At 41.9% G+C, this 20,685-nt stretch overlaps 1 protein-coding gene across 2 annotated transcripts in view; it reads left to right on the top strand.

Moving 5' to 3' along the window:
• Positions 1 to 20,685, top strand: part of DSP (desmoplakin) — a 45,445-nt gene that overhangs the window by 2,800 nt on the left and 21,960 nt on the right. For both annotated transcript variants that reach the window (XM_072813650.1, XM_072813649.1), the window contains exons 2-8: positions 9,580 to 9,682; positions 11,675 to 11,823; positions 12,543 to 12,717; positions 16,771 to 16,899; positions 17,856 to 17,906; positions 19,234 to 19,395; positions 20,335 to 20,439. In XM_072813650.1, the coding sequence (XP_072669751.1) occupies positions 9,580 to 9,682; positions 11,675 to 11,823; positions 12,543 to 12,717; positions 16,771 to 16,899; positions 17,856 to 17,906; positions 19,234 to 19,395; positions 20,335 to 20,439 (874 nt within the window). The remainder of the gene's footprint in view (positions 1 to 9,579; positions 9,683 to 11,674; positions 11,824 to 12,542; positions 12,718 to 16,770; positions 16,900 to 17,855; positions 17,907 to 19,233; positions 19,396 to 20,334; positions 20,440 to 20,685) is intronic.

Here is a 20,685-nt window from a genome sequence, read left to right as displayed (position 1 = left end):
ACTGTTGAAAATTTAAACTGTGGATATTGCTTGTATAGGATGTTCTATGAATATGGGCTTTCAATTAAGGCAGAACTACCATAGCCTTGTTCCTGTGGTTAAAAGAAATGACAAATCTGTAGTGAAATTCGGTGGCCAAGTGACAGTGCTACAATTGGATCTTTCACTGATCAAAGTGTGGATATTGTAGGAGGATTAGAAGCCAAATATAGTCATTAACCTTCAGAAATATGTGGTTATAAAATTCTTACTTTTCTCCAGAACTCATGATTTCAAAACCAAAATACATGTGATCTCTACTTGATATAAAGTTTGTTTTAAACCATCTTTTACAAAGAAGCCTTTTTTTTTTCTTTTTGTAAACTACCTTTTAAAAAGAAGCTTCTTAGCAAGAGCTACTCACATCTATTTGCATTGAATTTCAGAGCTGGAGAGAGTGCAAAGGTGTACAGAAAGAAACCTCATTCTTCTACTTTGGAGATAAGTCGAGTAAGACTTGCCCTAAATCTCATAGTCTAGCCATGGCTACATTGACGGGATTATCCAGGGCTACTCACCTCTGCCCTCTTGTCAGCCTGTGCCTCTAGACCATGTATCTTTTTGCAGCAGATTGGACAGTCCTGTACTTAAACAATGCAAGTATCTCAAGTCCACTCATTCATTCATTCATTCAGCAAATACTAGACATCTGCTGTGTGTTAGGCGAGTCAAAGGTGAAAATACAGACTTCTTGAAAGGAACCTAGGTCTTTAAAGGAAAACAAACAGTATAATACAAAAGGATAATAGACAGGAGGGTACCAATGACTCAAAGGCTTCCAAAAAAAATAACATCTGTATAGCCAAGGCACTAGTGACATTTTATAAAGAAAGTGGTGCTGAATTAGAGTTGTGAGTGTTTCAGCTGGTAAAGATGGGTGAGCAGAGGAGCATTCCAGGGGGAGGGAAGTATGAGAAAAGTCTGGGAGGTGACAAACCCGGGAACAGGTTCAAGTCTCCTTTCTGAGCCTTTGCTGTAAGTGGGAAGCAGTAAGACATACGGACGAAGGGCCAGAGCCTGGGACACCTTAACTCCGTGCTGGGGAGTGTGCATAGGCAGAGGGGAGCCAGTGCAGGTTTTCACCCTAGCCAGGGAGAGTCTCCTGCCTTGAAGGAGCAGGGAAATAAGACTGTCCTAGTGAGCTGTGGGCCTGTTTCTGTGGCAGCAGTGTGCAGGGTGGCATGAAGGGGAGGGAGTTGACTTCAGGAAGCAATCGCGCAGTGAAGGAGAGAGGTGATGAAAGTCTGAGGGTGGTGGCCTAGCCTTGGGACAGGAAAGTAGATGGGGCCAGGTAGACTGGCAGCTGCAGCTGAGAGCTGGACGGGCAGGGCCAAGGGAGAGTCTGAGAAAGCAGGCTTGGAGTCGAGTGACTCACAGCATGGATCTTCTAAATATTTTTCTGGGAAGCGATTGCAAAGTGAGATTCAGTTTAGCTTAATCTATGGCAGATAACACTTAACATGGTTATTAACTTTGAGTAAGTTACCTATTTTATAAAAATGCCAGATTGGTGGCTAATAAGAGTTACCATTACCTGGCAAACACCTGTGATGCGCCTGGTATCTTACGCACGTTGTTACCTGAAGCCTCGACAAACTTCCCATTTTACAAATAGAAAACTGAGGTTAAAGTGGTCACTTAATGACTTGGCTTAGGTCACACAGATAGTTAGTTGGTTGAGCTACCTTTGAATCCAGTATACTACAGTGGATCGAGACCAGATCACACCTTGGTTATTAGAATTCATCTCTTGTGCTTATAAACTCTTCCAGTCGGTTGCATTCCTGTGAAATATTTATTGCATAACCGTCATATTCTTTTGTTAATGCTCCAGTAGGGTTTCCATCTGCTTAGGAAAAAACACAGTATGATGCCACATTGAGCCAACTCATGTCGGTCAGATCTACACAACAGCTTTCAACAGCAGTGAGTTTTTTCCTCTAAATATGGGCAGAGTTTCATCGCTGTTCAGGTGACTGAAAATATCTTGGGAAAGAGGAAAAACGCTGCTGATGCCCCTTGGTGCCTCAGAGCTGACTGCTTAGGGTGGAGCACAGGCGAGCTTGGGTGTGACTTGGGGAGTCTCACTCCTTAGCCAACCAGTCTTTCCGGACGAGGAGGTTCTAGAAGGAGTGCTTCAGTCTGGAGGCCAGGTGCTCAGGGCACTGCCCTACCCTTCACTTTTCTCTTTCGCTTCATGGGAGGTGATAGGTGTGGTTCTGATATTGAAGGCACCGCCCTGAAGACCCTGAGACTCTTCTCCTTAGAGGCAGCATCCTGCAAAATGTTAGTGCAGCCCGACGATTTACATCTTATCACCAGCACCTGGGACTGGACCTGTTGAGGACCTGCAAGGACCTCACGAATGTGAGGTGAAATCTACATTTCGTGAAAATGATGATGCTTTAGCAATTAGGCCCAAGTTCCTGCTTGGAATTACATTTTAAAAAATCCATTTTATATTATTTGTGTTTTTTTCAAGTTTATTTATTTATTTATTTAGTAATAGCTATACCCAACATGGGGCTCAGACTCACTACCCCAAGGTCAAGAATCCCCAGTACTTCCAGCTGAGCCAGCCAGGTGCCCCTGGAATTAAACTTTTTGACATTCGAACTTAACATCCCTTGCTTCTGGCACCTGAAAAAGTTAAAAAGGAGCTGGCTTCTTCATAAATAACCAGATAACCTGTAAATGACTTTGTTTTTTTTAGGCCTTAGAATGAATGGAGGTTTTCCATAGGGGAACAGTTCAAAATGGAAATCCTTATTGTGGCATTGAGTTTATAAGGAGCACGTATACATGTGTCATCCCCAGTTAATGAAGGAAAAGAGCGCATCCTTTCCTGAATTTTCTTATCCCTTTCTTAAGTTTCTTTCGTGCTCTTAAAATGTGTCACTCTTTGAATCGCCTCAGACTGTTATTTCCAGGTCTTGTAATAATTTTTGGGAACCTCTGAAATGCCTCATATTTAACACCTAATCCATTTCTTCTTTTTCATCTTTTTTTTTTTTTTTCCTTCTCACCCCATCCTAATTTGATGCAAAACATCCTTGGGTTAAGTTCAGAATGATTCACTGAGACTAAAAACACAAAATGAAAAATATAACTGAAATCTGAGAATCCTATCTTAGCAGCAACAGCAGCAGCAGCGGTGGGAATTGGGAATTCTGCGGGCCTTTGCAGATCTTCTTGGCTCCTCCTAAGCTTTCTGTCAACCCCAGGAGGTGGGTGTGTTCCTACCTGTTACAGATGGAGAAACTCCAGGCACCGTGTATCTAAGTCATTTGCTCAGAGTCCCAGGCTATACAAGCAGAAGTGGCTGAGCAGGGAATGGACTCTTAGTCTACTTGACCTCAAAGTGTTTATGAAGTCCATGGTATGGGATCCATTTGCCCCACAATGTGCTTCAATCCACCGAAAGCAGTGTGAAAATAATAAACATGGGAAGGAAGTGGAGCTTTTATTAGAGGCTGCTTCCAAAACCCCGGGGTAAGGAGAAAAACAAAGCTCAGAGGAGGCTCCCTTTCTAAAACTTAATAGAAAAGAAACCCTATTTGCACCTTGTCGGGGTGGGAATGGGGGGTGGGTAAGGGGACACGACAAGTACACTACCTGACTTGGCTTTGGAAATCCGGGTAATGAGATGGGGATGGGGGTCGTATAGCCTTGGACCAGTCTTTTATATACCTTTGTTTTCCTTCACCTTTACTAAACCAAACCATTATGCATTAAGTACCTTCTTCTGTATGCGAAACTGGGTTGGTACGTGCTTGTAGGGGTCATGGGTGACTTAGATGTAGGACTTTGCTCTCCAGGAGTGGGATAGACAGGTGTGTGAGTAATATAGTACAGAATGAGGGCAGAGGTGTGAATGAACACAGTGAGCTCCAGAGGAGGCAGCATTTGGTCTGTGACTTCCGAAGGATGGATATTTGACGTTTCCACGAATGCGTAGTGTTTGGTGTTTCTTGGAGGTATGAGATTGCCCTTAAATGAAAAAGTAAAAACAATTACTTTTCCCCCTTTTTGCTTAAGATTCTTTAAAGAAACTCAAAATAGTATATGTTAAAATGCTTTGAAAATTATTAAGAGCTAAGCAACTAGGCCTTAAGATCAATATTAATGCATCATGTCATTTTAATTTCCAACAAATATTTATCGAGCTTTTCTAAGGCCATTATTCTATGAACCTGAATACACAAAGAGACATTGCTGGTACCCTTTCAGGATCCTGTGTTGGTGGAATGAACAAAAGAAAGGCAAAAGATAAAGATGGTGGGGGGAGATGGGGGGGGGGAAGTAGAGAAGGAATCCAATAGGAGAGAAACTATATTCACAAAAAGAAATGCAGAATTTGTTGGCATGGGCCACCTGTGTAATGAACAGTACAGATTATTATAAAATGACTTTTTAAAAAAATTTTATTTATTCATGAGAGACAGAGAGAGAGAGAGAGAGAGAGAGAGAGAGGCAGAGGGAAAAGCAGGCTCCATGCAGTGAGATATGGGACTCGATCCTGGGTCCCCAGGATCACGCCCTGGGCTGAAGGCAGTGCTAAACCGCTGAGCCACGCAGGCTGCCCTAAAATGACTTTTAAAAACAAAAAAGTGTAAGCATTAGAAAAAAAATGTTTTACCTTGTAATGCTGCATGCCTCTGTTCAAAATACTGATTTTGTATTTTTTCCCAATAATATTTTTGGCAATAGGTGTTAAACTAATATCTTAAAACAATAATTTTGAAGTCTTATTTTTTTTTTTAAAAAGACTTATTTGGCAGTACTAAAATACAACAGAAAGCTCTCTAACATTGTTGATATATTTGTGTGCTCTGTTCTTAAAATTTGAATTAAAATCCAGAACGGGTTTTCCTTTCAGCCATTGTTGAAAGGATCTTTATGTAAACTGTTAGAGCCATTACTTGTTTAAACAAGTCTTAGAATGAATTAAAAAAAAAAAATGTTTGTGCAGGCAGGTTCTTTGTAGTATGAATCATTTGCCTTCGTAAGTTTGAAGATAACACCCAGAATTTCAGAAAGGTGAAAAACTATTGAGGAAAAATGTTATTTTTTTTCAAGGACAGCTATTCATTTTAGTTTAGAAGTCAAGATTTTTTTGATAGACTTGACCCAAGAGAGTTTTGTTTCCTTGTGGGCTTTTTTTTTTTTTTTTTTGTTCCCATGACATTTTTCATCTTCCATGCCACTGAAATGGGATTTAAAAATTGAACTTTGAGCTTGTTAGTTCAATTCCCACCACAGTTTAAAATCTCTGCACTCGCACACCTATAGGACTATTGAAAAGTTCTTTGAGGCCAAGGGTTTCAGAAATCTTTCTATGCTTCCTAAATGTGTACATTTATTTGAAAATTCTTTCTTCATCTCTGATAGAATCTTGCATTTCCCAGTCACCCGATGAACTGAAGAGGAAATTTCGTTGCCATTAGACAGAACAGATGTTTGTAGTATTCTCCATAGGATTGAATTTGGAGTTTCACAAGACAGAGTTACAGAAGAGTGAGCTAAAGAAATCTTAGGTATCACCTAACCTAACAGATGAGAAAAACCAAGGTCTAGAAATTCCTGATACAAACAAAAGTTCTAGAATTATTATGTGGTCGATAAAAAATGTCATTTGACTTAAAAAGTTTTGAATGGCACACAGCATTCAAACACACACACACATTCCCTGAAGCCAGCTCTCCTGGCTGTCATGAGCTGCAAAAGGCTGAGTGTGTGACGCTGGACAGACTCCATGAGTCACAGTCTTTTTGCCTGCACTTCCTCCTTGACTTACGTACAACTATTTCTATGTTGGATCTTCCTTTGGACCAAAGAGAAGCAAACTGAATGTGAAAGTGGGTTCTCTTTCCCCCCAGTCACCAAATGTCAGTGGGCCTGAGTCTCCCTTCCTCTGTCTTGTTTTACAGGTGCACCGACCTATTAGAAAAAGCCTACACCTGGTTCCCTTTCTTACCTAGCCCTATTTCCCAAGGTCATTCTTACTTAGCCAGACCTCAGACTGAAGTGAGGCTCTTACAGATGAAAGTTGGGATGCGCAGATCTTGCTTTAAGAACCAGGTGAAGTCTTGAGAAGTTGTGTGTAGGATGGAATCTGGTTCTTCAGAGCCTGTGTTCCTATAAACAAATAGCAAGACCAAAGATTCTTCATTACATTGTTTTCTCACACTTAGCTTTCTCCTTTTTTTTCCTTTTGACCCTTAAAAAGCCTCGATTTTTGTGCATTTCTCTTTCCTGTTCCGTTGTTGATCTGTTCACCTAATTGCCAAGCAACACATATAGGGTTTTAGTGGATATCTAGGGCATGTGTGGTGATCATAGGCAAGTCCTTTAGTGAAGCATCAAGAATTCTTTTTAGAATTGTTAGCAACATATGCAATTACCTGGTTTTTGTTTTGTTTAAGTTCAGATGTACATATGGGAGAGGAAGCAGTTAAGGTGGCATCTAAATTTATAGAGAGGTCAGTTGTCTCTGGACAAATGTCTTCTAAAAGTAGGAGGGGGAAAATGTAGAAAGTCCACCAGTATTTTAAGCCACTATTTAACTTCCTCACCTCCTTTTTTGCTGGATACAGTTCATTTCTGTGTCATGTTACTACTCTAATAGCTAGTTTAAAAGAAGCTGGTGAGTTTTATATTTTGTTGTCCAATCAACTTAGAGTTTAGTGTCATAAACTCACTTTTAAAAAGACTTAGATGTACACTTTGGTCCATTCATTCATAGCTGAGTTGGCCTCCTTGCTTTTTTTTTTTTTTAATATATTTTTAGTTTGGAATAATTTCACATTAACAGAAAAGTCGCAAAGCTACTGGAGAGTTTTCACATACCCTCCACCCAGTTTCCCCTCTCAGCTCTGTCTTCCGGCTCAGTTTGTGATACTTTTTACAACAGCCCGTTATTAAATCATTTAAGGGACTCTGACTTTCCATCACACTAAGAGGTAGCCCTTTCATTTAATTACTGGGGACTGGCTTTCTTTGTGGGACTTACTCTCTGAACCAGATTGCTGAAAACAATCACTGAAGGCTTCAGAACAAAGGTACTTTCATCCTCCTTCCAGAAAGAAAACAAATATAATTCCACGGGGCCTTCCTAACTCCTTACCCATGTCCTCATTTTTTTCCTTTGTCTCTTGAATTTCTTTTCTGTGATTCTAAGTCTATTGGAATTTTGTACAAGTTTTGACAACTGAGGCAGCCCTGCTTACATCTCAGCGATCTAATGTGCCAGATTTCCTGTATAATTCTGCGTGGAAGGAAGAGAAGATTGCATTCAGGGGGGTGAGGGGTGGGGTGTGCTGGTTTTGGGAGGTGGGCAGTTCGGGCGGCACTTTGCCTAGGCCTGCCCCGGGAGCCGTGTCATCATCCGGGAGTGGTTCCCAGGGAAAGCTTGATTCCTCACCCACAAACATCAGCTAGTGCTGGCTTGTTGAGGAGCCTCGCTTCCAGGGAGCAACTGCAGAGAGGTGGCAGAGAAAGTTGGTGCTTCCCCAGTGTGAGGAGATGCAGAATCAGCCCCCGTGGGAGAAATTTCTTGCGATTTCACCCCATCTGTGCATCATATAGCCTGGGTTTTGCAACTTCCCTCCCTTTTTTTTTTAAACAGTAAAAATGTTTCTTTACAGCACACACAGGACCCCCCCCCCATCCCATCCCCACACGCAGGTACCTGCACGCATAAGAAAAAGTCCAGTATGTGAAAGAGGCATCAGTTTTTTTTTTTAAAGGTGGAGGGTAGAGCTTTATCACACAAGGGGCTTTATTTTATTTTATTTTTTTTTAATTTTTTATTTATTTATGATCATCACAGAGAGAGAGAGAGAGAGAGGCAGAGACACAGGCAGAGGGAGAAGCAGGCTCCATGCACCGGGAGCCCCATGTGGGATTCGATCCTGGGTCTCCAGGATCGCGCCCTGGGCCAAAGGCAGGCGCCAAACCGCTGCGCCACCCAGGGATCCCAAGGCATCAGTTTTATGTGCAGGTGCACAGGCCGACCCTGGCTGAAGGGGCCTGGGTGGCCCTGGAGCCCTGTGATGAACTCAGGCTTCTTGGAGTGCATTCAGGGGCCTTTTCCTGAACATTAGACAAGAATTTAACATGTCTGAAGTCTCTCTTGAACTAAGCTATAGGAGGCCGTGCTGTGACATAATGTATCTTGGTAAATTAACAAGTAAGATTTTTTTTTATTATTAATTTATTATTGTTCTTTTTACTTCTATCTGGAGCATGTTAAATTCTTGCAGTCTGTTTCTTTAAAACATGAAACATCCATATCTACCACCTTTTTTTTTTTTTTTTTTTTTACCACCTTTTTTTTTAAGGTTTTTGCCATTCATCTATCAGGACCGTGTCTCGGGGCGCCTGAGTGGCTCGGTGGGTTCCCCCTCTGCCTTCGGCTCAGGTCATGATCCCAGGGTCCTGGGAAGGAGCCCCACATCAGGTTCCCTGCTCAGCGGGAGCCTCCTTCTCCCTCTTTCTCTGCTGCTCCCCCTGCTTGTGCGCGTGCTCTCTCTCTCTCTCTTTTTTAAGATTGTATTTATTCATAACAGACACATAAAGGCAGAGACACAGGCAGAGGGACAAGCAGGTCCCAGGACCCTGGGATCACGCCCTGAACCAAAGGCAGACACTTAACCACTGAGCCACCCAGGTGTCCCTCTCTCTCTCTCTCTCTTTCAAATAAATCTTTTCTAAAAAAAGTGTTTCATTTGAGATGTACATTTGGGTGATTATCGTTGTAGAGAAAAATATTCCTTAGGGTCATCCTGAAAGGAAAAGTGGCTTGCTTTTGCAATCAAGTTGTTTACATTTCCCATCAATTTCCTGACACCGTATTTCTCTATCATTCTTGTACTGTGATTGCAGAAGATATTTTTGTAGAATGAGCTCTTTTTGCACCTCCTACTGTTTTCTGCAGCCAGACTCGCCAGTGAAACTTTGATGTTCTGGGTCGGATTCCTTGAGGCTTTTCCTTTGGAGGAACTTGTGCAGATAGCCCACATTGTCGATTATTGTGAGATGAAGCAGAAAAGGTGATAGATAAGCTGCTCGAAACGTGTTTTTACAACTTAAGGGAATATTTGTGGGTTGGATCTTGGACCTGGAAAAAACAAATTTGCTGTAAAGGACATTATCAGGCTAATTTGTAAAATTGGAATATGGTCTATCGATTAGAAAACGGTATTCAATCAGTTTTAAATGTCCTGATTTTGATAATTGTACCAATTATACCATCGGATGTCTTCATTCTTAGGAAACAGATGCTGAAATATTTTGGTGTAAAAGTTTATGATTATTTTCAAATAGTCCAGCCAAGTCTACATATACATAAATACACATACAGAGAGGGGAAGGAGAGGGGGATAAAGCAAACATGTTAACAGGGAATCTGGCTGAAAGACCTACAGGACCTTTGTGCGCTTGTTGCATTTTTGCAACTTTTCTGAAAGTTTGAAATTATATCCAAATTGGCAGGGGAAAAAAAATCTCATGTCTGTTTTTTTGTGTTTGCTTCCTCAGTCAAACCGGTACGATGTCCAGGCACCAGAACCAGAACACTATCCAGGAACTTCTACAGAACTGCTCGGATTGTCTGATGCGGGCAGAGCTGATCGTGCAGCCGGTGAGCTGGAGGGTCATCCACATGTGACTTGTTCCCAGTTAGCGTAGACTTACTGTCCTGACCTGTGCTTCCTCATTCACTACCATCCTTCGTATTCTTAACGGTTTAGAAATGGACTAGAGAGGGGATATATATCTTCTTAACCTATTTGTAATGTTGGTTTAACAAGGAGGACCAGTTATCACATAGTTTTTCCCCAAGAAATGTTGACATGACAGATTGCCTCCCCCTTCTGGATTTGCAACAACCCCTCATTTATTGTTATTTGTGTAACTGTTGTAATGCTTTCCCTTCCTAGAGATGCAGGTTAATGTCCCTGGATTGTGATGTACACCATGAATTTAAGAAGTTTGGGGTTTTTTTTTTTCTTCTTCAGGAAAAATTAACATATTGTGAGAACAACGTTTGAGAAATACACACACACATACAAAAGAAAAGAAAGAAAGAAAGAAAAAATATGCAATTGAAAATTGAGGAAAAATGGTGGTAAAGCCCTGTGATGTTCCTGGATATTAGCTTAGGTTCTCATTGAAACAGGCTTAGAAATCATGGATGTTGGGTTGTTGCATGTGTCAAGTGTTTATTTTAAAATACGGTAGCTAGCATTCACCTTTGCTCTGGGGTTACTAAAAATAGACTAGAGAATGGTGGGGCCATAAGTGCCTTTTTTCTCTTTCCCCTGATTTATTGTATCTCCCATGAAAGCCTTGGGTGCCAGGCTCCTGGATGCTGACAGTGATGTAGGAGTTAAACCTGGAATCTGGCCCATCACAAAGTCCCCGTTAAATATAAAGGAGGGATTTTAGCCAAGTGAATTTTATGTGTTCTGTTTAGAGAATATCTTACAGTTCTAATTTCTCAATATTACAGATTGGGGTGGGTTCTGGTTTATTTTACCCAGTTAAAAAAATAACTTCACTTTAGTCTATATAAAAGGATATTTGGGGCTCAGCAAACTAGCTTGGTTCTAGTTCTGGTTATACCAAGTGTCTGATTAGAAACCTACTCATCACAGAGCTGTGATTCCTTTCCATAAAGCAAAGTGGGAGGCTCCAGCAAGTTAATATCGAACACATGCATACCCCAGACCTGGACACGATTTGTAGTGGCTATGGAAACGTTTTACATGTGGTTCTAAAAATGTACATGGCATCGTGTTCTCAGTGTAGTTTTACTTCCACGCATTGAAGTGTAATAATGTCAGGGAAATATAGCGTATTTGCGACCATTTCTGTTAAGAGAAAGTTCATTTGGCTGAAGCCCAATTAAAGCGGCAAATGTAAAATTCTAGAGCAAGCTCCTATATGGCCCCGAAGCAGCAGTCTTTTGCATCGACAATGCAATGGAAAGAAGGTTTCCATTTCTAAAACAATTTTTAATTTTGAAATAATTATAGACTCACAAGAAGTTGTAAAAATAATGCAGAGCCCTCCCGTGTGCCCATCATCACCTAGCTTTCCCCAAAAGTGACATCTCACATAAGGGTAATGCATCATCAGAAGCAGGAAATTGATTGCCCCAATGCAATGAATTAGATAGCTTCCTTTTTATGAACTAAAAAGCTGTGTTCCTATAAGACTCTGGAAAAGCTTAGTTTGTCTGTAAAAGACCTTATCCAGTATAATAGTACAGTGTTCTTATTCCTGTGCAATTCCCATTGGTTGAAGGTTCTTTGTAAATATGAAAGATAGCGTTTAACACATTGAAGGACGGGAAAGGACAGTGTCCCGTAAATATACTTTTAAAAGCCTAGTAAAGATTTAAAATACAGTCCGCAAATTTTGCTTCATGAAGCCTCCTGTATTTACCTCCCTGTCTCGAATTCATAAGGTAATTTCCAGTTAGGAATTTTTTTCCGGTCACATGCAAAATGGAAACTTAGACTGTTTTAAGTTCACAGCAGAAGCTTTTGCTTCCATTAACAAAAGTGAAGCTTTTCTCTCCAGCATTAACACAAGTGAAGCATTCTCCCCACATGTTTCTTTCACGTAGGAGCTGAAATATGGAGATGGAATACAGCTGTCTCGGAGCAGAGAATTGGATGAATGTTTTGCCCAGGCCAATGATCAGATGGAAATTACCGATAGCTTGATCAGAGAGATGCGACAGATGGGCCAGCCCTGTGATGCTTATCAGAAAAGGTATCTCCTTTACCACTGAGCCAAATGCAGGCAGGCCTCATGGAGAGAAGGTCATAACACCCACTTATGCTCCATCCCACGGCCTGGTCTTCCCTTGAAGGAAGCACAGCTCTTCCAGAGCGAGGGCTCGCTTTACTTGGTATTTTGTAGCTACTGTGTACCGATGGACTAAACTCACTGCCTCCATTTTATGGGGAATCACAAAGCTGCCTTGAAAAGACTCGAAGGATTGAATTTATCATAAGATGTTAACTGGGCCTCCATTTGGGAGTAGCAACAGCCTCTGGTGCAGCATTTGACTTTCAAGAGTCCAATACCAAGCCGAGCTCAGTTTCACGCATATAAAAATGAGACTCGTAGAGTCAGAGAGCAGTTTAAAGTGGAGACAGGCAGTCTTGATTTTGCTGTCACCGTACCTGGGGCCCAGGTTACAAGGCAGATGCCCAGGGTGCAACTCAAGGGGAAGCAGAAGGTGCTATCAGGTTAGGCCAAGCCAGGTATGATTTCTGTGATGCTTCAGGCTCTGAGCATCATAATGCTGAGGTATGTGTATGTGATGGAGATTCAAGTCATGTGGTAAGGAAAAGAATTCTTCAAATAAAACATTTGTGACCTCTGTACTGACAGCAAAGGAGACTCAGAAAGGGGGACGTTTGCCCAGAATGTGTGGTCAGAGGCTGTTTTCCTGCCACGGTGTGATTGTTTTCCTTTCTTTTCAGACTGCTTCAGCTCCAGGAGCAAATGCGAGCTCTTTATAAAGCCATCAGCGTCCCTCGAGTCCGAAGGGCCAGCTCCAAGGGTGGCGGAGGGTACACCTGTCAGAGTGGCTCCGGGTGGGATGAATTCACCAAGCGCCTCACCAGTGAATGTCTGGGGTGGATGAGGCAGCAGAGGGTAAGTGCCTTCCAGATGAGGTTGGTTCTCGAATGTTCCAAGCCCAAGTGGCGCAGGTGTATAGAATGTGGCAGGGTCAGCCCCAGTGGTTTGGCCAAAGGGTGGTCTGGGGCCTCAGCTAGCAGCAGAAACTTGATGTTTTCCATATTTTCCTCCTATACAATTTATTTTTTATCTTTTATATTTTAGAGAGTGTGCGTGCTTGCAAGCAAGTTGGGGAGGGAAGGGAGAGAGAATCCTAAGCAGGCTCTCTGCCCAGTGTGGAGCCCGACGTGGGGCTTAATCTCATGACCCTGAGGTCGTGATCTAAGCCAGAGAGTCAGATGCCTAACCGACTGAGCCACCCAGGCGCCCTACCTCATATATGCTTTATTTTTTAAAAGATTTTAATTATTTATTTGAGAGAAAGAGCACAAGCAGGGGGAGTGGCAGAGGGAGAAGGAGAAGCAGATTCCCCATTGAGTGGGGAGTCTGACATGGGGCTCAATTCTAGGACCCTGGGATCATGACCTGAGCAGAAGGCAGACTCTTCACCCACTGAGCCACCCAGGCACCCCACCTCATACACACTTTAAATTGTAGGCTTCATAAAAATATATATATTCATATAAAATATGAATATATTCACATAAAAATATTCATATAAAACTTCATACAGTTGTTTTTTTTTTCCCTTTTCCTTTTATGGCTTAGGGAATCAGCCTCATTGTTTACTAGTCACAACTTATGGCACAGGTAACATTTAGCCTGTATAATTTGATTAGTAGATTTTGAATATCTAACCCTTATCATTCACAACCTGAAAATGTGTTGGAGTCAATGGGCTAAAATATTTTATTTTTCTAGTAAGTGACCTCAGCTGTGTTACTGACAGGTACTTAAAAAACAAATGTTGTGGATGTTCATTTAAAATGTTAAATCAGAGCAGCTGGAAACACAGTAAAACTGGATATTCTGGTTTGGGCTCATTGGCTGCTTACCTTATATTTTTGAGGTATCAGTTCTTCTTGTGCAATCATTACGTCGCAGCTGTGGGAGGGGAGTGAAATAATGGTGACCAAAGTATATGCTGAGCCTTTCCCCACAACTGTGGTTTCTACAAAGTGTTTTCCAGTGCTAATGACTGTTTTGTTTTATGTGGTCATTATGCCCTCTAATGAACAGGTGGCATTAGAAATATGCCATAATCACATAGATGGGAAATGTATAATGAAAACCTGGTGTTCATGAGCCATCCTTCTCTTGAGAAGGTGGATATGTTAGATTGATAAGTTGTGCAGACATCATTTGTGATGCCGTGTGGTTGTGCTTGTGAGAAGTATTGGTTTTATTGCTTGTTGTTGGACCAGTTGAGCAATGGTTCTAAAGTTTCTCAACCACTTAAAATTGTTTGTATGTGTTCTTTCCTAAGTGGTGAAGGCTTATGGGTCTGGCCGTGTGTTCAGTCAGCTAAGTTTTTCTTCCACTTAATACAAAGACCGTACAATACTGTTAGAGACGGTGGGGCTTATAGAGGAGAAAGTTATAATCCCAGAAACCTAAAGTACAGTCCTGTTGGCGTGTTTTCAGGTTTTCTTTTGATCTTGGAACACATATTTCATGAGCTTTTTATATGTATTGGCACCCTAGCAGAAAATGTGTTCAGAAGTAATGTTTTGTAGTCCTGACAATGAGTATGATCGAGAACGAGACATGTACCCCCACATGCCACATTTCTGTCCAGAGCAGTGTGGGGTTAATGGCATTTGAGCTGCAATAAAATCCTGCTCAGCTAGGGCTGTGGGGGGGTGGGGCGGGGGGTGGTGCTCCAGTCTCTGGAAAGGAGCCCTGAAAAGCAGGCTCAGCAGAGCTGATAGGGCTTGAACTACATCTTAAGCGACGGTAGGTGAGACAACCTTTGAACCAAATTACTTACGAAACATCAAATCCTTTCATTTCTTCTTAGTATGACAGTTATAGAAAATGACAGCTCCTAATTGGTCATTTTCTGCATTCACGTTGAGTGTAGCATGGTGAGAACCCTAGGTCTCAGAGGCTCAGCATTTTTAAATTTTGGAGAGTGGCATTATCTCGTGGATCATCTCAGTTCTGTGTTTATGTTTTAATAGGTGCAATCGATGAGCAATGCACTTCAGATCAGCTGGCCTCCAGGGTTCCAGAGGAACTAAAAGTAGTTTTATCACTTAACCGCCTGTTTGCTCTGGGATTCTCTGGGGCCCTTTTCTTCTTATCCTTCTTCCCCCTAGCATAGCCTGCATTCTTTCTCACTCCCCAGAGACTGAGCTGCTGGCCCGGCCAGCTGATAAGGGAGCACCGTCCCCAGCCACTAATCAGTAGGCAGTCACACATCTCCTGTGCCAGGTTTTTTGTTTTGTTTCCCTGATTTGTGTTTCTGCTGATGCACAGGTCAGATACTATACACCTGGCTGGTAATGAGGGGCATGCATGGGAGCCTGGTCAGGCTCATCTCATTAACGTCCCAGTGCGCTCACCTGTTTTTGCTTTAAAGCCGAAGCCAGCCCAGGGAAAGGTCAAAGTCCTAGGTGATCTGACTGAAATGGCTCCCCTTTCTGAAGGCCCGCCAAGTGTATTAGAACATGGATGTGGCTTAGAACAATGTGTGTTATGTTCTTGCTGCAACACCAGACTGGAATGTTTGCCCTTGGCAGCTCTAAGAGATGACACAGGTGATTTGGAAATTTACATGAGCTCATGCAAAAGAAAGATGAGATAATAGGCTGGTGGACTAGAATGGGTGATTCTTATTGGGTGGCATTCTTAAATTGGAGGTAGGGGAGACTCAAATTAGAAAGTCCGATTTGATTTTTTTTAAAGAGCTGACATAAATCCACTCCCTTCATATTGCCAACATGAATTGCAATGAGCTTTGAGTATGTTGTGTAGTAACTCCTCTTTGAAATGGGCCATTGGGAGTTTGGCATCCTGAAAGGTCATGGCAAATGCTGAATTTAAAGAGTCAACAGTTATGGGAATCAAAACAATTTAAAGAAATAAACAATGAGAGATAGGTTTAGGTCAGCTGTTTAGCTTGGGACATAGTACATGACTGAGCTTAATGAGCTCTTTCTGATGCACAGTTTAAAATGACTGAATATGGTTTGTGGATTCAGTGCGAAAGGAGTTAGAGTGGTTGAGTCATGCCAGTGAGAATGACCATGAAGTTCTGCACTTCTCTGCGAGCTTATTCTTTATTCTTCTTGATACACATTTTTGCGATGTGTCCAGAACTGATCAGTGGGCTGTGTAGGGTTCCTGGGTATCTATTCTGAAGACTCTCAGCTTGCTCAGTTGGTATCCATCTGTTTTCTGAGCACATACTATAATATCTTGGGGGGAAGATCTCATTTTTGTGTATCACTTTGCCTTTCAAAATTAAATATAAAACCCATGGAATGTACAACAGCAAGAGTGAAACTACATGCATATATAGACTTTGAGTGATTGAGATATGTCAGTGTTGATTCATTGATTGTAATAAATATGCCACCCTGATATGAGATATTGGTAGAAGAGGCTGTGCGTGTGTAGGGCAAGGGGTATATGGGAACTCTGTATTTTCTGCTCAATTTTGTTGTGAACCTAAAATTGTTCTAAAAAATCTAAAATCTATTAAAATAGATTAAAATAATATAGAAACTTCTATTAGTAATTTCTAACATTGTGTCATGTAGATATACGCACATCTGTTCTAGACACACACATATCACTTGAATGTTCACAGGTAGATTTTATTTTTTCTTCAGTGGACATGATCTAGCTTTCAGGGATCTCATTCCTGTATCATCTCTCCTCGGCCATGCTGAGCTGGTGTCCAACAAGTTGTGGGACGGATTGGGCAAGCTCTGTTCGCAGTTTGAGAATCCCAAGCCTTTACAAAATTTTTTTTGGCTTTGAAAATATTGAATATCTACACCTTCAGTTTTATCTGAATGGAAGCTATGTATGTCCCTTGCTGCTCTGACCCCTGATGCTGGGGGTAAGGTGAATCAGTTGCAAAGGACCGGAAATGAAGGGCACACTTTCCCTTGGCAGGCGGAGATGGACATGGTGGCCTGGGGCGTGGACCTGGCCTCCGTGGAGCAGCACATCAACAGCCACAGGAGCATCCACAATGCCATCGGGGACTATCGCTGGCAGCTGGACAAAATCAAGGCTGACCTGGTACTTTGAAATGTTTTATTTTTAGAGTCTTGAAAAAGCATACTAAAGGATTATGTAGTTACTCAATCCTGGGTGTTTTTGTCTGAAATGTTAGCCTAAGATTTCTTCTCCAACAGACTGGAAATTTCTAAAAATCCCATTTCATAAATGAGGAAGTGGACTCAGATAAACCCAGAAGAGATTGTGTTCACCCCGGAGGTGAACAAAACGCAAAGGGTACATACAATATGGATTTGTGTGTAGTTTGTAGGTGAATATTTTTGGGGAATGGTAGGTTTTTTTATTTCTTTTTTTCTGAAAGCATAATATCTCTTCAAATAGAGAAAGCACAACAATCAGTTTTGTGTGCTTGGCGAATCCTTTCCTATGTGCTAATTAAATGTATTTCTAGTAAGGGAAATTGTGTCTCTTCCTGGCCCCCTTTTTTTTTTTTTTTTTTTTGCTGAAAGGGCTGGCTTGAAGCTGAATTAAGAATTACAGCCTGAAATAATCACCTGATTTTAAGTGCCTGGTTGCCCCTAGATCTCCGTGCTTTTAAATCCCTTACGTTTCTTTCCTTAAACCAGAGATAGCCTCACTTCTTCTGCCTTTTTTGCTCCCTTTATTTTTGTCCACCTGAGTATCTGACCACATTTCTGCCTCTTTTCTCTAAGACCTAGGGAGTCCTAAATTGTATTGTCAAACTTAACATTTTTTAACAAGTGAGTCTTTAAGTGACAGTGATGAGCCCCTTTCTTTACTTTGTGGGGATGGCACCACCAGACCAGTGGGGGGTTTGCCTTTAAATCCAACTGGGAAAAGGTTGCTGTGGGAAAAAGATTTTATAGAGCAAATACTACTTTCTATGGAGTGATCTGAAGTCATTATCTGATAAAAAGGAGATTTAGAAGGACTGCTGTTTGTACACAAACCCACAAGGAGAGTTAAATAATTACTTGCCGTTTGTCGTCTTCTAGCGTGAGAAATCTGCGATCTACCAGTTGGAAGAGGAGTATGAAAACCTGCTGGTGAGCTGATTTATTTCTATGTCTCTGTGTTCAGTTCAGTTCTGTTGTAAAAAAAATGGAGACTGCCTGGGCTTGAGGCACCTAATGACCGTGGGAGCACCTGGAAATATACTTAGGGCCTGTAGGTGCTACCTTCATTTCTACTGCTGGGTTTCCTGTAGAAGTGAGTTAAGTGTTAGATGATTTTTTTCCTGAAGGCAGTACCTGGTGCTGTTCTATTTGTAAGTTGAGTGTCATGTTGATGGCACTTATTAAATACTTGTAGTTAAATAAAGCTTTTCCACTTGTGAATTGTGATCTAGGGAGTATAAGCAGAAATAAGACTTGATTCCCTAGGTAGAGGTTTCTTAGACCATCATCACCATTTTATGACAAAGTAGGAATCAATCAATTCACTTGTCTGATAAGAAGAGCTATTGCCATTTTTTTGGCCTGTTTTTGTCACCCTATCTTCACCTTTTCAATATTTTCTCATTGGCAGTGATCCTTATTTGTTCGTTTATTTATTTAAAGATTTTATTTATTTATCTGACAGAGAGAGAGAGGGAGAGTACAGCAGGGGGAATGGCAGGCAGAGGAAGAGGTAGGAGAAGCAAGCTTCTCAGTGAGCAGGGACCCCTGATGTGGGACTAGATCCCAGCACCCTGGGGTCATGACCTGAGCATGATCATGACACTTAACCGACTTAGCCACCTAGGCGCCCCTATTTATTTATTTTAAAGAGGGACAGAGAGAGAGCCTGATTTGGGAAGCAGTAGAGGGGGAAAGAGAGAGAATCCTCAAGCAGACTCCCTACTGAGTGCAGAGCCCAACTCAGGGCTTGATCCCAGGACTCTGAGATCATGATCCCAGCCAAAACCAAGAGTTGGACGCTCGATTGACTCAGCCACCCAGGGACCCTGGCAGTGATCCTTTTTTAAATAATGTGGCTAGCAATGACACAATTGTCCTCTTACATCTGGGATGTGACTAATGGTACCTTGAATTTTGGGGTTGTGGAAAAGGGCAGGAAAGCTTGATTTATCTTTTTAAGATTCCATTTTTCCCTTTGTAGTCTGAAACTAATTAATGAACCCAAACATCAGTGTCTAAATCAAGACCCTTTTGAACTAGGCTATTCCATTGAATCTAAAATTGTTCCCTTGTTCATTATAAGTTTGGATGGGTCTTTTACGTACTAGGTAGTCAGTGAACATTTTCTTGATTCGTGTGATTGATTGATTAATTTATGTAAAAGGGACCACACAGATTTATATATGGAATCTGCAGAGAACACCATTAACGTGCATTGCTTTATCCTAATGCTACTTTTGAACTTCCTGTGCAGAAAGCATCCTTTGAGAGGATGGATCACCTACGACAGCTGCAGAACATCATCCAGGCCACGTCCCGAGAGATCATGTGGATCAATGACTGTGAGGAAGAGGAGCTGCTCTATGATTGGAGTGACCGCAACACCAACATTGCCCAGAAGCAGGAGGCCTTCTCTGTAAGCTTGCCTCTCCTGATTGTGGATGTGGGGCTCTCGCATGGGAGGGCCCCAAGGTGGGGATGAATGGCCTTGCAATTACTTAGCTACTTGTAATTCAGCCTCTGTTGAAATGGTCACGAAAACCCATTTCTTTCTGAAGATTTTCAGTGACTGTATTTATTTATTATTATTATTTTTTAAAGATTTTATTCATTTATTTATGAGAGACAGAGATTGAGAGGCAGAGACATAGGCAGAGGGAGAAGCAGGCCCTCCACGGAGAGTCTGATGTGGGACTCGGTCCCAGGACCCCAGGGTCATGACCTGAGCCAAAGGCAGAAGTTCGACCACTGAGCCATCCAGGTGTCCCTTTTGGTGACTTCAGAGGGGCAATGCATTGCTTAACATCCTGGAACAGAGTAGATAGGGTCAGAATTATGCATTCAGATATCCCAGAGTGTGTGTAGTACAGTAGGATGGTGGATTAAAACCTAGAATTAGAAAATTGCAGCATTAGTTGTCGCTATCACTTTACCTGTGTGGATTTGGACAAGAAATGTCACCAGTGTGGCCTCTGCCATGTATGGGATGATCTCAGACATCCTTTTTGGTCTTTAAAAAAAAAATGTTTATTCATGAGACAGAGAGAGAGAGAGGCAGAGACACAGGCAGAGGGAGAAGCAGGTTCCATGCAGGGAGCCCGACGTGGGACTCGATCCCCGGTCTCCAGGATCATGCCCTGGGCCGAAGGCAGCGCTAAACCGCTGAGCCACCCGGGCTGCCCATCCTTTTTGGTCTTAAAAATGCTATGCCTCTTGAGGAAACCGTAACATGATTCTTTGACGTCGTTCATTGGCACAACGTAGCTTTGTGTTCCAGCTTCCCTTAAATGTGGCAGCAGTGCTGGAAGGCTAATGGTGACTTGCTCTGAAGGGTTTGCTTTCCTTTCATTTATAGATACGCATGAGCCAACTGGAAGTTAAGGAAAAAGAGCTCAATAAGCTTAAACAAGAAAGTGACCAACTTGTCCTCAATCAGCATCCGGCTTCAGACAAAATTGAGGTAGGCTTCATAAGATTTATACTTTTATTAGAGAAAAAAAGGGGAACTTCTTATAAAGTAAGACTATACAGATGAATGATTCTTATCTATCATAAAGCCATGACAAGCTTATTTTATATATTTTGGGATCAACACCCAAGGCTGGCAGTTGGTGTTGGCAAGCTTTTCTGGAAGGGACCAAACAATAAATATTTTAGGCTTGCAGACCATTTGGCTTCTGTTGAAATTACTTAACTCTGCCATTAT

This window comes from Canis lupus, chromosome 37, assembly GCF_048164855.1.
Source record: "Canis lupus baileyi chromosome 37, mCanLup2.hap1, whole genome shotgun sequence".
In the NCBI taxonomy this organism is placed as follows: domain Eukaryota; kingdom Metazoa; phylum Chordata; class Mammalia; order Carnivora; family Canidae; genus Canis; species Canis lupus.
Note: the sequence above shows the minus strand (reverse complement) of the source record. Positions and strands in the feature narration are given on the sequence as shown.